At 34.3% G+C, this 16,050-nt stretch overlaps 1 protein-coding gene across 1 annotated transcript in view; it reads right to left on the bottom strand.

Annotated features, from left to right (window-relative positions):
- Window positions 1–115: 115 nt before the first annotated feature.
- The window catches only part of LOC100368929 (transducin beta-like protein 2), a 53,378-nt gene continuing 37,443 nt past the window's right edge, over window positions 116–16,050 (bottom strand). The window contains exons 2-13 of the mRNA XM_085491106.1: window positions 15,634–15,797; window positions 14,580–14,789; window positions 13,932–13,983; window positions 11,620–11,682; window positions 11,255–11,366; window positions 5,828–5,927; window positions 5,107–5,193; window positions 4,442–4,577; window positions 4,267–4,316; window positions 2,622–2,804; window positions 1,461–1,650; window positions 116–773 (exon numbers count right to left, since the gene is read on the bottom strand). Of these exons, the coding sequence (XP_085347232.1) occupies window positions 719–773; window positions 1,461–1,650; window positions 2,622–2,804; window positions 4,267–4,316; window positions 4,442–4,577; window positions 5,107–5,193; window positions 5,828–5,927; window positions 11,255–11,366; window positions 11,620–11,682; window positions 13,932–13,983; window positions 14,580–14,789; window positions 15,634–15,772 (1,377 nt within the window). The 5' untranslated portion in view covers window positions 15,773–15,797 and the 3' untranslated portion in view covers window positions 116–718. The remainder of the gene's footprint in view (window positions 774–1,460; window positions 1,651–2,621; window positions 2,805–4,266; window positions 4,317–4,441; window positions 4,578–5,106; window positions 5,194–5,827; window positions 5,928–11,254; window positions 11,367–11,619; window positions 11,683–13,931; window positions 13,984–14,579; window positions 14,790–15,633; window positions 15,798–16,050) is intronic.

Genomic DNA, 16,050 nt, shown 5'->3' with positions numbered 1-16,050 from the left:
TGATTTTATTTCTCGCTAGTGAGATTTTTCAATAATTTTGGGCCCTCCATGTGTATCAGGAATTATTTGCAAGTTTACATACAGCTCTGATGTAGCATATAGTAACAAAACAAGCTTCAAAGTTAAGAGCATTTTATTCAAGAATTACAGAAAAATTAAGATTGCTTTGTGGAAAAAAAAAATTACACCCACAGTTAAAATCCCAGACCCGTGCAGTGCATTGTGGGCGAGATGATGCTGCACTTGGACACGTGAAATAAGTCTGTATTTCACCAATTAAAAACCCTGATTGTTTAATTAGCTTGTGACAGCCACCCACATGAACCAATATGGTATTGAGTTCTGAGGTCGCTATGTTTTCCCCTCGAGTGTTTGCAGTCTGGATTACGCAATATTAGGTATAAGTTAAATCAATTTCAATCACTTAATTGTTGCTCAAAAACGCCCTGTAATCTACATATGAATACCAAAATAGTTATTGTGAAGAAAAAAATACATTTTCATATTTTACGAACAATTTGTAAACTTTCAAAGCAACCTGGATGCCTACAGTACAAAATCAACAGCTGTAACACCAAAAACTGTATATTCTGAATAACCAGATTAAGCACAGTGACTTACTCCTGCTTTTTGTGGTGGAGGGACTGTGGGTAAACTAGCAACCAGAGAACTCAAAACCCAAAATAGTATCAAAAACATTGGGAAGTTGATTGGCAAGTTACTTCTTAGCTGGCTCTTTGATTTTCTTGTTCATTATTTCATCCAAGATATCTCTATTGAACAAAAATACACGGATGAGTTATAAGTAGGTAGGTACTCTGGAAGAGCAGATTCTTGCTTAAATAGCTGTTCTGTTAACTTTAAGCAATGCTTTTAGTAAAATAGAAGCAACGTATGCCACACAATGAGTTAGCTAAGGAACTACCGGTACAAGTCTGTTGAAGTTATTTGCAGGTCATCATTTTTGTCTTTAAGTAATTAATTATTCACCAGATCTTAATTTCACTACCGGTAATTTTGCCGATAATGAAATCTACTTCACTATAATCCATGCGAAGATAATTAATTACAATAGAGCTCATAACTGTAAAATACATTATTTTTGCTGAAGGGGTGATTCAGTGAAAATAAAATCGAGCGAGTATACCTTTTTCGACTCCCATGGGAGTCTTTGCAGTTAGCCTGTCTGTATGTGTGTGTGTATGTTTTTTATTAGTTAGTGAATATATATATTCCATACAAAACATCTAAAAAGTCTTCAGCGGTAATTTACTCCAGCTAAAATAATGTTACAGTATTTCATTTGAAAATTTGTGAATTTAAAACCCAGTTATATGATAATATAATAGTAAATAGTAATAGTAAAATCTTAGTGAAACCAATTCAGTCATACTGATGCCATCATGCGCATTACATAGTGAGTTTAGGCAAGCAAGCAACTCAAGGTTATAAACACTTACGTATATTCCTTAATCATTTGATTCAACCTCTCCTTCATAGCCGCACTCGTGGTAGATTTTTTCTTTTTATCTTCCATGTCTGCAATACTAGCTTTATACCCAGCCACATTGTGCAGCACTTTCAGATGCTTGTCTCCAGCAGTAACTAAGTATTTACCACTGGGAGAAATTGCTAATGCACTGATAGGTTCTGCAAGTAAATATTTTAATAGTTACTTCATAGCACCAGACACCATGAACCCGGTGTAAACAAAAAAGTAACCTAGCAGACAGTCGAAATATAGCTCCTCTGTCTTGAGTGTTCCCCTTATATCACAGAAGGAACTTTTCTAGTAGACGTCCATCTAAGGTACACATATATAAAGTATCAAAGTAAAGCAAAAATAGAGAATTTAGGAAGAAGTTGAAAATAGAATGGTTGACATACAACGGACATTCATCGATATGAACAGCTCTGTTGTCATGGAAGATGACAAAGCGCAGTTGTTAATAAAAATCACCCCTTTTTGCTGAAATTGTTTATTTCTTGGTACTACCAATGTAATGGAAGTCATGTCATCATAATTAACAGGTTCAGTTTTAATTTTCAGTAGATATAGGTCAAAAGCATTCTAAGGTAGACAGTAAGAATAAGTGGGGTTTGTCATTGAGGGCATTTCTTGTAGTTTATGCATACTGAAAATGTAAATCCATACGCTTTATTCCGAGGTGCATTTACAGACATCCTGAGGAAATTTTGATTCAAGTTTAGTGTTTCCATTTACCTTATGCAGAAAGTTTTTTTTTTAACCTCAATTATGATTTTGCATTGTCATGTTATGAATGAGAAGGTGCCCCAATTTGAAAATCATTTGGAATGATAGAGTAAATTTACCAACTGCTGTAGACAATATGCCCTTGCTTGTTCCTGTGTAGTCTAATTTTTAACAAGGGTATATAGAAATCCCCAACTCAGTGGTTTAGTTACTAATCATAGAAAAGATTCCCGCACATGAAAGCAGCCTTCTAAAGGCAGAACCATTATATAGGAATTAATTGAACAAAAAACACTTATAAAGCTGGTATCCATGCAATAACAATCTCACTGTCCTCATTCACTGCCCTCACTCGTGCATAAAAAAAAAAGTTCTTAGTTTGATGTAATCTCAATATTCAACATACCAGTGTGGACATCATTAAATGTTTCTTCCTCCTCTCCTGATGTCGCATCATAGAGGGAGACATCATACCCTGTAGCTATGGCAACAGATAAACCATCTGGTGCTATTGCACACTTACAAGGGCCATTGTAATCGTAATTACCGGTGTGCAGGAGATACGGATCTTGATTACGCTGATATTCAACTGTTAAAAACAAAGAAAACTGATTTACTGATTACTGTAAAATTCTTAATTTTCGTTTGTAATTTATTTTCGCTGAAGAGATGATTCAGTGAAAACAAAATCCATCGAATATACTTTTTTCTTATGTCTTGCATTCAACTCATCAAAAATCAGTGAAATTAAACTCCATATAAATCACGCAAATAGTTTTTTCAGCAAAATTTAATGCCAGCTAAAATAATATATTTCAAAGTACCGTACTGTAAAATACTTTATATTCACTTGGAATCTATTTTCGCTAAAGGTACGATTCAGTGAAAACAAATCCAGTGAATATACCCTTTTTTCTACATTTTACATTCAACTCATCACAAATCCGAGAAAACATCAAAAAAGTATTTTCAGAGAAAATAATTCCTGCTGAAATAATTTTTTTTACAGTAGTTCAACAATAGCTGTTTATAGCTGAGTAAGGCATCAGCTCGAAAAGCCCTTTTCAACAAACCCTACTAACTAAGATAAACAATTTAGTAGCCAGAATGCAGATTCACTAAAGGCTGCCACACTGCTATGTCATTTGTTCACATTTTTTTCCAACCAGCTTCAGAATGTCTGGTAACAAATATTTCTCACTGATAAGAACTATTTTGCCGAGACAATGTTTCTCATAAGTTGTTTCATTAACAGGGGAAGCGTACATATATTTACAACGGTTCCGAGAATTATTCAAACAATAAGCTGCCAGAATTTGTTCCTGGTAATCAAATGCCACCTGGCTATATTCTCCCATATTTGGAAGCAACCTAATAATCTTATTTAATGCATTTCTCCTGATGGGTCGATACTACATCTATCGTTGTAAAATATTGGGAAATAGTATCAACATGAATTGTTTCAAACTGTATATTAAATCTGTGTATACTGTTGAAAATCAAAGTGCATGTATGAACGTAAAGCAATCTGAGCTTGCAGAGAAATGGGGTGCGTTTGAACAATACTTTAATTTGAATTCTTTTCATTTTCTGTACAATGTCATGTATTTATATAGTTATCTTGCAACAAAGAAAAAAAAAAAGTTTCTATCGCAAAAAAATAAAAATAAATAAATATAATCTGTCCACTAAACCCAATCAACTTTTTGTATTAAATACAAGTAATATTTAGCACCTAAAAAATTAAACAAGATACACAGTATCGCAGCAATGACATGCAATACGTGACTCAATACGACTCGCATCCAACTAGTGAATACAGTAAAATGAAAAATTTACACGCATTAAAATTGCCATTTGATAGAGAGATGGCTATGCAGCTCTGTCATGTAGTCCCAAACATGAATATGACTTCTGTGGCAAAAATGCACTATGTGTCAGCACTAGCACTTGCAATTTGCACATAAAAAGTCAGGAGTGACAACAGTGACATTCAATGTCTGGAACTGTCGCCTGGCACAAAAAACATTTAAAAAAGATTTACAAGTTACCATTAGTGTCCCATATCTTCCATGTACCATCCTTAGAAATGGTCACCATTCTGGAAGGAAATAAACATGTCAATGTGTGTACAGGCATGATGCCAGAGTATATTTGTTGAAATAACCATACTTAATCAGCCGAGTGTGAATGACTCACAATGCTAATATACACACACATACATACCTTGTTGAATCTAAAGAAAATGCAAAATGATAAACGCTGGCTTTATGTCCTTTTAGGTCCATTGCTCTTTTCACTTCTTTAAACTCGCCAGTTTTGGTAAAAACAACCTCCCATATCTTAACATCAGGAGTAAAACCTAGGTACAAACATGCAGTACATGTGAGAGCTTACACTGATGCAACCGCAACTTGAACTGAGACACACTGTCACATACAGTATCATGTGACTTGAACTAATGTACACCGTCACATGCTGTATCCCAACCTTGAATCTAGAAATCACACCAAGATCAAAAATCTTTATGCACATTTTCGTAGTGGTATAGCATAGAGGAGTGTAAACCGGTAGTCTCTACGTTGCCAAAGTAATGCAATTTTTAATTGCATAAAAAACAAAATGCGACAATAGCTCTAGTGAAGAATTTAAGGTTTGGGTAAGGACAGCGACTCATATAAAGCAAATTGTACAGTTTCTATGATCCCAAGTCATGAGGGCATATTTGCATCAGTGCATGCTTCCTAACAAGAGTAATTGACCTAGCCCCCACCTCAGTAGATCAGACAGTAAGTGAATCATTTAATCATTTTTGACTTTCAACAAATAACATCATCATGCATTGTTTCTGACTGAAAATATTACAATTTGTAGATATATTTGTAACTCACCACATGATCCTACAAATCGTCCACAGGGTGATACAGCTACATAATTGTTAGTCATTTGGTTTGTATTAATTGTAGCAATGATTTCACCTGCAAGCAAAGTGAAAGAATATCGCCTTAATAGTATAATAAATCAAAGAAGTGTCAAAAAGTAAAATCTGAAATTTCCGGTGTTGATAATTAGCACATGTGCCAATCCTTTTCCAAAGAAGATTCACATGGCAGAATGAGTGTTTTATTGATACAAATCAGCTTTCAATGTACCGGTATGTGGATAGTAAACTTTGAACATGCATGTATATCTTGTTGTATTGAATAATCTTAAAGTGGAAGAGTCGTCAGGTAGTCACCTGCCCACAAGCGGGAGTTGAGTCCCAAGTGACGATAATACACGCTAAAAATGCAAAGGCTCATGGGTAGACGCTTGTTTGTAAACACTGACACACTTTGGCCATCTGACGCATAAGCAGGTGACGACTCCCCCGCTTTAAAGCGGCACACGGCCATAGCATGTCGTTGTTTACAAATTAGTGTCTTCCCATGAGCCTTTGAGTTTTAGCATGCATTGATATCATTGATTGGAACTCAATTCCCTGGTATGCGCAGGTGACAACTCCTCCACTTTAATACAAAAAGACACATAATTTTTCAATTTTTTCTTCAACGAGAAGCAGAACCTTTTTTTCTTGCCACTAATTGAGGTAAATACGTTAGTTAGTTTCACCTTTGAGATCCCATATGAGTATGGTTGTATCAGCGGATGCAGTCATCATGTATTTACCATTGGAAGCAATCCCAATATTAATGATATCTCTCTCATTTCTCTGTACAAGGTAATAAAATAAAAATCATTAATATTTGCCTGGATCACAATTTTAATCAAAGAAAGCTTAGAAAGAACTCCTGTGTGCTGAGCAGAGTATTGAAGACACATTAAAAATTAATTAAAAATTACTCGCACATGAGATATTGGAAAAGCTGAAATCTAATTATGTAAAACTAATATGAACAGAACAGAACAAAAAAATTATGAATTATTATGCTAACTGGAGAATTAATATGAACAAATTTTAACCCAAAATTAATCAGGCCCGTCTATTGTCCTAGAGCATTTATGTACCAAATTTTATTCAAATGTGATGATCAGTAATTGAGATATCAGTGTTAATTAATTAATTAATTATGTTAATTAGGTGATTAAGAAGCATAAATATTTACCAAAAACTAATTGGGTCTATGCATAGTTCTAGATTCATTGAAATGTGATGATGAGTACTCTTTAAAAGTGTCATTAAAATCCACTTCGTGGTTCTTTATATATCAGTGGAACATTAATGAAACAAATTAACTAATTATGCAAATTAGATAATTAATATCCACAATTATTTACCCTTAAGGTAGCGAGAAGGTTTTGTGACGTTTTTAAATAAAACATTCTCTGTCTGTTGTCTCGTTCAGAACAGTAATTTAGGTTATATATATCAAAAGACTAAGTATAGAGGTGCAAGTTCGCACAAACTGGACAGACATTGTTTACATAATTATCACGTGACATCAAAAATGGCGAACCTTGTAAAAATGACTAAGTACGCGATTGCGAGAGCACACTGCGGAATTTCCTGGTGAAATTTAAGTTATGCATTGTCCGTAATCAAGTGCATTGAAATGCGTCTCCGATAATCAAAAGACCTACTATTCCGATTCCTATGCAGGTTTGTTTTTTTGTCCCCAAATTATTTCATACTTGGCACCTTTAACAGACTATTATTCTGTGACAAAGCATTTTCTTTAAAAACCCAGACATATTTCGCACCATCATTATCTTTTGAACGATAACTGCGAGTTTGAATGTCCTAGTCCGAACGCACTTCATTTGGCGGCGGTCCCAATGAGTCGTTCTCGATCAAAACTTCAACTCGAGAAAAACGCGAAAAACAGTTTTGGTTAATAAAACACTGTAGATTTGCTGCATTATTATAAATATACACTAAAAATGGCCAAACATATTAACCATTGATATCATAGAACTCATAAAGAGTGTCAGATAATGAATAATTTCAAGCTCGAGCGTGAAAAATGAAGAAAACTGCTGGCATTTGAGTCCGTACTCCAGGAAAGTTCGGGTTTTCCATTGTTATGCAAATGAACAACGAGGGATAATCCTCTGACAAACATTACTGTCCCACTGTACACGCTGACAGTTTACAAACAAGCTAATCCTTCAAGTGTCTCTGATAAGACATCTAAAAACGGTTTTCATGGTGAAACAAAATGGCCGATGTTTGAAAAAAAATTGCTGTGTCAGAGTGCGACACTGAGTGGCAGATTTTTCTTTGCCTCGTCTGTCAACGCTTTCTTTCTTTTCTTCGCCATTGCGTTAGAAAAAAAATGTATTAGTAAAATAGAATATTGACTTGGAAAATAAAACGATTTAAAAGAAAGTTGTGCAAAGTTACAGTACTCCTTTCGCACAACCTCCCGCCCGCTTCCGCTTTCCAATCACCTTTTTTCTCTCGCTTTTGCGACCGCTTGTTGAATTCAACCGGACAATTTCCGCTTTTTTTTCGACCGCGCAAACCCCGAAATATCACCGCCCACCTGCTCGCTCGCGCGCATTTAAAATTCGGACTAACAGAATAATTTCCGAGGTTCACATTGTCTTATAATTGTCTTTCTGGTTTTTATAGATGTTGAACAGCTGACAAAAGTTCAAATACTTTTTGTTTTAACTATATATAATTATATGCACGCAACCTGACCCTTTGACCTCGATTTGGCGTGGACTGAATATTTTAAACAATATTCTGACGTGAAATACAAAATGTATTTCAACACAAGTACGACATGGTTGTCTGGGGTTTCTTTCCTGATTGTTGAGTCTTCGCAATGTGTTTTGTATAATTATTGTTGTTTTCCCCCTATGCTGAGGGACCGTAAAGCTAAATGGCAGTTACATGCATGGGCTGAGTGAAAGAAAATATTTCTAAGCCTAAAATAAAACCTAATATTACACCTCTTTGTGTATTTGTTAATTTTACATATGTTTGTCATGACAGTATGTTTGTAAATATCTAGAAAAATCTCGTCTTTCGTTGATAATTTCGATTGTTTGTTTTGGAATGTCGATCCCCATTGGTTTCTCCATACTGAGTTTAGGAAGGGCGTCGATCAACACCGTGACAATCAGCCGAGAGAAGACAAACATTGACCGTAATTCATGGAGATCATGTCCGTAATTTGTGGGCTGAAACCCCAAATAATTAATCAAGTATTATTATTTTAATATATATTTTATTTTACATCGCAAAACTAAACCATGCCCAAAACAGAGCTAGAGTTGTTCGCGGTGAAACAACCGCATTGAAGACGATGCAACTTCAATTAGCCATTTCTTACCTTGAAATAAAAAAAATAAAAATTCGAAGAGCATCAGGGAAAATATTAATAATCATCCTTATCAATCGCTTGCTTTATTTTATTCGAATCCATGAAATTCACGATTTTTTTTACATTTGTTGGCAACTTCCGCGCTAAAAAAGATTAAAAATGTGGGTGTGGTTATTTTGCAAAGTCCTGTTGATAATACGGACAAATATGGTTCTGTGACCCAGTTCGTGCTCCGATCAGGTGACTCTCAGCCAATCAATGATGTTGTAACAAAGCATATTTGACGCTAATTGAAGGGTCGTCGTACAATCCAATCACCGGCGTCGATTCACATAGTTGTTTGTGCTGTGACAGGCTTCAAAATTATTCGCTGAAAAACATATATTTTGACAAACTGATGGAATTTGACCTTAGTTCAAAAAGAAAATACTAGGCTAAGATACATTAGAGCTCACGCGAATCAGTTTTCTCTGCAAGTTGTGAAATAAAGTAAACCAGAGTAGCGTCGATGATTTTCAGCCCTGAAGGACATTGAATTGTTCATCGACTGGCCACCAAATAGTTATGGCTATAACTAAATTTGACACGTTTTAAGCCCAATAAATTATTCATACATGTCAAGCTCTGTTCGATTTTCTCAGGGCATGTGGCCGTTTTTAGTCGAAAATATTTTTTGTGGGAACACTTTTGCGGTACGTATACAGTATAGACCGAGCTCATTCAATGATCGTGACTTAATTTTAAAAATTGAATGTCAAATTTTACCAGACGTGGACCGATGTGGATTCGATATCGTTATTTTTGGAATTAATCACTAACATATCCTCGTTTCTCTGCTCTGTCAAAAGGAGTTACCTAGGCTTTTTTCACGTAACTGTCTCATTAAAATAAAAATAAAAATATATCTAGAACAAGCACCCAAAACACGTAACAAGAGGTCCCAGTTCAGTTGCTTTCACGATACAAGTGTAATACAGCTATTAGATTTGAAGTGTCGTTCAGAATGTAATAATAATTAATACTAGTTGTATGTTCACACTTCACTATCAAAACCACCATTTCGACCACCCATGTGCCAGTTTTCAGTGTTTGAGCGAGCGGTCAATGTTTTCAATAAGCGAGTTTCCGGTCGGACAAGACCGCGTGGTCGGAAATTAAGCGATAAGCGGTCGATGTAAAAGCGGAAGGTTGGGCGAAATGAGTACTGTATGACCATGTTTCTTCGACGAAGTCTCGACTGACAATAATGCTGACAATGGACGTTAGATAAACACGCATTGTTTGCAACTGGAAGCTTATCACCCGTTATATCAGAATCGTCAACAACAGAGTATACAGATAAGATTTTATCATTTAATTCCTTCCAAAGATAAACACTATGCAAATATCCACGAAACGGCAGTTGTAGTCTTTTCCGCTAGTGTTTTAAAACACTAATTTGAGCAACGTTATTTCGCAATTTCGATCTTTTGTAAACCTGGGGTGATGTATCAAGGTCTAAAGTAACCGTTTTATCAATTTTTGAAAAATCAAGAAAAAAGTGAAAATTTCCCTTCTCGCTACCTTAAACTAATCAGGTCTCTGCATAGTCCCTAGAAGATCTATGTAGCAAGTCTCATTGAAATATGATGATTAGTACCTGAGATATCAGGCAAAAAGCTGAAAATTAACTAATTATGCTAATAAGGTAATTAATACGCACAAATATTTACCCAAAAACTAATCAGGGGTCTGCACAGTCCTTTAGTAACTATGTACAGAGTGTCATTGAAATGTGATGATTACTACTTGAAACATCAAAAGCTGAAAATTAATTAATTAATATGCAAATTAGGTAATTAATATCTACTGATATTACCCTGAAAACTATTAGGTCTGTGCAGTGTTCTATGTACCAAGTTTCATTGAAATGTGATGATTACTACTTGAAATATCAAAAGCTGAAAATTAATTAATTATGCAAATTAGGTAATTAATATCCACTGATATTACCCTACTATCAGGTCTGTGATTAGTACTTGTGATATCAGCGGAAAAGCCAAAAATTGATTAATCATTATGCAAATTAGGTAATTAATATTGCACAGATTAGTTTGGAGCGTCTATGTGCTAAATTTCATCAAAATCCAATGAGTGGTTCTTTAGATATCAGTGGAACAGTCATGGAACGTACAGCTAAAAATCAGCTAATTATCATGCAAATTAGGTAATTAATATGCATGGATTTTTACTAAAACCTAATCAAATCTGCGCATTGACCCAGAACATCTATGCACCAATTTTCATAAAAAATCAATGTATGGTTCTTGAGATATCAGTGGAACAGACGGACACACACACACACACACACACACATACATAAAATTTAAAGAAAGAACTAACTGGTAGGCAATGATGTATAAATAAAACTGAAGCCTATCTCAATATACTACTGATTTTAAGCCACTGCATTGAACATCGATACAAAATAACTATAGAACATTTAAATTTTATTGTTTCAGAAAGGAATATAATTTGAAAACTGACTAAAGTATTACTGTAAAACGACAAAAATTCACTTTTAAAAGTGCTTTTGAAATCAGTGACAAGCTTTATTAATATGCAAGATGCATATACTGCACACTGTGATTGAATTTTATGAAAGAAATTTATTGTATATTTCAAAAATATTACAAAATATTATAACAGTGACAATCTCACTGGATCCATTTACAGTATATCCTGTGTTTACCAGATGATGATCTGACATTAACCTCGTTCTCACCTTTGGAAAATCTTCAGGATTTGGAATGACAGTATTTCCAGAACCATCTTCTTTCTTACCTAGTTTAAATATTCTCAGAGTGTTGGCATTGCTAAGACTTGTCATGAAAGCTCTAAGTAAGAAAGACAATACATTCTCAGTTCAAAGCCTTCATGTTTGGTAAAGATTCATGTGACAAAATGTGATTAGACAAAGCCATTCCACAATTGTTCACAATAACTAAGCTCACAGACGCATAATCTGGAATATCAACAAGTATTAGATCAAAATACTTTTGCAACTTATGTAAAAAATTCTATATTACACACACTATTATAAATATTTATACATACCAAAAATACAAATAAGAGGGTTTTATACTATACCTTGAATCTGGACTGAATTTCACACGGGTTGGATTGTCAAATTCCACATTACCACGAAGACATCTGTAAAAACGATAAATATGTTTGTGTGCACATGTTGATGAAGTATATAACCAGGAGACTAGAATACTACATGTATATACTGTTATTGATCTTATTAAAGTACATCTCTGACACAAAACTAAGTGCCCCTCCGCCCCACCCACTTTTGGGGCATTTCTTTTTGGGGGTTCACATTCACATACCGGTATGCGCCCATCCCTTTCAAAATGCTAAAAGATTGACTGTCTAATCATAAACTTTGGTTTTTGAGCATTGTGTGATTTTTTAGAATACCGATAATTTTCATTGTTGTATACACTCAAGGACATTTTACTTTATTGTAGGAGATTGTTCTAAATTTGATTTCAGGATTGTATCGGATAAGATTTTTCACCACCTGTGAAGCTGTGCTTATGTTTAACCCTCTTTTAGCCAATATATATTTTGTGTTATCCTACCGACACCATAAAAAACCTTGTGAAAATAGAGGGCATTTTTGCCTGATACCTTAAAATACCATAGCCATTTTTGCACATTGTCTCTTTTGGTTTTACATCTCTCGAACTTTAGATTATGAAATATTCTTACAACTTCTTGTATGCATTATATCTATTATGATGTCCTTTATGTATTATACTACTTTTATGAAATACACGAAAGGTATTTTTCTAGTCATCACTAAAAAATCACACATGGCTTTTTATGGATTGGGCCATATTGCTGTATTGGTATGGATTTATGGTTTATTATGGTATCAGCTATTATGGACATTATGGTTTTTTATGGTAAAATTTGTTACACTTGGATTGAATATGGTAATTTATGGCATTTTATATGATACTTGATTGTGAAATGGTATATTATGGCTTCAGATTTAAAATTTTATGGTAATATATGGTTTCAGAGTTCACTAAACCATGTGTTACTATACCATCAAGATTTCATTAGAATTTGATACACAGGTGCAAATCTGTTTGGACTAATGACATATTTTTGCTTCTATCTGTCCAGACGTTTTTGTTTATTATATTTATACTTAGTTTTTTTTAGCCAAAATATATCAGTGGTCAAACTGTAGAAATGTTCATTTCTTTTGATAAACAAATTCTTCTAGTGCTGCTAGTCTATAAACAAATGAAAATCATTAACATTTTCAAAATAACAGCTATTTTAGCCCATAAAAAGGTTACTACACGGGCAGTACATGTGAATGCTAAATCTGTTGACATCATTTTGAGTTTCAAAATTATTCAGAGTTTAACAGAATTTGATCGTCGCATTTAAGTAATTATATTTTCTCAAATAAAAACCTGAAGCCATATTTTACCATAACATGGTATTTTATGGTCCAATGATTTCCTTTCCCAAGCCATAAAAACCCATATTGTCTGACAGAATACTTATTCCTTCTGAAACCATAAAGTACCATATTTTGTGGTCCTGAGGTTATGATAAAATAAACGTGTATTCCCCAAACCATATTTTACCATAACATGGTATTTTATGGACCAACGATTTCCTTTCCCAAGCCATAAAAACCCATATTATCTGGCTGAGTACTTATTCCTTCTGAAACCATAAAGTACCATATCTTTAATTATTACTGTAGCCATATAATGCCATAAGATAAATGCCCTACGTTCTGCACAATCTGAACGCATAAAATACCATATAATTGATTTTAGACTGGAAACACCCCAAGCCATACAAAACCATATTTGGGGGGGGGGGGTAAAAAATTAGCATAGTAGCATAGTTACTTGATAAACCATGACTTATTCTTTTAGGCAAGTTTTATCTCTGGTTTCATGATTTATTAACAAAATTCACAGCTGTCATGTTTATCGTAATTAGCATATTTTTGTAACCCTCCTCTAATCGTACAATTTAATTTATGTGTCTGAATTTCATGAAAGGAGAAGACAATATTCTATTCTAAATGGAAAACCAAGTTTTAATGTCAATTTGATTACTTAAAAGGCAGTACTTGACAATTGAAATTGGTTGAAATTACACAAAAAATCTTGGCTAGTTAGTGTGAAATGTATGCTGGAAAAATAGGTGTCCATTTTTCACATGGTATTTTACGGCGTCGGTAAGAAGAGGGTTAAAGGGGACAGCAAGATGTTTTCTAGATCATAGGAGTTGGAATGCAACGTTTAACATAACTTTTACGATACTACATGATAATACAAACTGTGGTGCAGATTAGCTGTGTTAAACCACATTAGTCCTGTAGCTTTACACAATAGTATCACCCCAATACTTACTTGTGTTCCTTTTCTTTGAACTCCTTTACACTCCATACTCTGACAGTTCGATCTTAAAAACAAGAAAATTGAGTAGACTAAGTAACTGCATCTGATTGAGTGGACTCTCCTTCAGCAGCTGAGATAGCTCTGCATGTATGACTAACAGGCAGGGTTCAGATCATGCAGTGATGCAATCACCCCACCCACAATTTATAAATCTACTAGTTTTCACACACAATACCTAAATCACTTTTTTGAATTAAACATCCATGCATAATGTGTTTTTTTTTTATTAATGTGGCTTTTTGCATCTTGTAAAATAACCAAATTCATGATGAGAGCATTTTGTTGTTTGCTCAGAGAAGTTTTAGTTTCCTTACTATTGGTGGTTTGAATTTTTTAATTTTTGCCTCAGCCAACAACTGTGTTAGTCACATCGGTCAACTGAGATTTCATTTTACCTTCAAAATCAATGTAATTGCTTCGCCATTGATTCAACAGAACTGTTGACATCTAGTTCTATGCTAGCACTGTGCTGGGGCTTTGGTTGACTGTATGATTTTTAAACCCAACACAAAGTCCTGTACACAGGACTACAGCTGTTGCCTTATACATGCAGTCTTGAGCAGACCTAGACACTGCATGAATACAAACAGGTTGACTCACCTTCAGCAGCAGAGGCCAAATATTTCCCATTGATGCTAAAATCAATATCAACAATATTTGCTGCGTGACCTTTCAAAGTGCAACATAGATAAGGATGGCTGAATGCCTTCTGTGTGGCACGTTTAGACTTTTTCTCAGTCCAACCAGCCTTTTGTTTCTTCTGTGACTGTTGCTGTTTTTTCTTTGCATTTCCCTTGCCTGGTTCATTCTCTGTAAATATATAATACATTATCATCATTTTATTAGTAATCATTCAACACCATTGAAATTAACAAACAATAACAGAGATGAGGATAATATAGAAAAATATGTGAAGATTGGATCAAAATAAATAATTACTAATAAACTACTGCAAAACTACACATATCACCAATGCATTCAGTGGGGGGTTCTGCAATAAATACACAATGTGTAGGTACACAATCACTGCACCCTCACAGATATGCAATTTATAGTGCAATACAGTGGATTTCATGAAGGCTTAAATATTTATAACATTATGACCAATCACAGCACTTTAAAGAATGCATGGCAGTAAATCTGCCAATGACTGAAGGAAACTTGCAAAGACTTGTGGGTAATGGGCATTCAAGCTTAAATGAAATTCACTGTAGAAGAGAAAATATACAAAAACAAAGAATGATTATATTATGTGTAATTAACACTGGCATTATACAATAAAAGTATACTCGAACACAGTACTGTAATATTATATACTTCTTTTACTTTGCAAAATAAATAACAATACACTAACATTTTGCTCCCACAATGCAATCTTATCTTGACAATACATATCTGATATTGCACAAGAACAAGAAACAATATTACAAAAATGTCGAGTTTTGATAGATATTTTTGACTCATTAAATATAACCAATGATTTAAATTTAAAAATATGTAGAACTCAAAATATTCAAAGAAAAAATGAGAAACTAGACTGAACAATTCTACATGTAGCAATATGTATGCACAGTACTGTAGTTCTAGTAACGAGCTTCATTTCCAGGACGCGATTCGAAAATGATTGCATAACTATGAATGGAGTTATACTTGCCAGCTTCTGATTTATCCGACCCTGTTCCTTTTCCAACATTGAAGACTAAAACTATCAAGATGACCACAGCCCCAACAGCCAGAGTGACAGCAATGCCAAAGGCTGGAGGTGTCTGCTCATCCGCCACGTTGTCCGCCATATTGAATGAACGACAACATGACCCCCTAAGAACATAAAATATGAGACAAAAAAGTAAACAATGAAAGAAAATTATTGTATTATTGTAAATTATCATTATGCTTTAACAAACAATTTTTAGCAAGCTACTTTAACTTAATTAGTTAATTAAAAATAAAAATCAACAAAAAAGTTATTAATTTTAAGGCGTGACTTCAATCTCGTATTTTTAGCAACTTAAAGGTCTTTCCATTGGGCGGCTATCATTTTAAATGCAGGAGACATTGCTGAGTTTTTTTA

This window comes from Saccoglossus kowalevskii, chromosome 16, assembly GCF_978046115.1.
Source record: "Saccoglossus kowalevskii chromosome 16, keSacKowa6.1, whole genome shotgun sequence".
Taxonomy (NCBI): Eukaryota; Metazoa; Hemichordata; class Enteropneusta; family Harrimaniidae; genus Saccoglossus; species Saccoglossus kowalevskii.
Note: the sequence above shows the minus strand (reverse complement) of the source record. Positions and strands in the feature narration are given on the sequence as shown.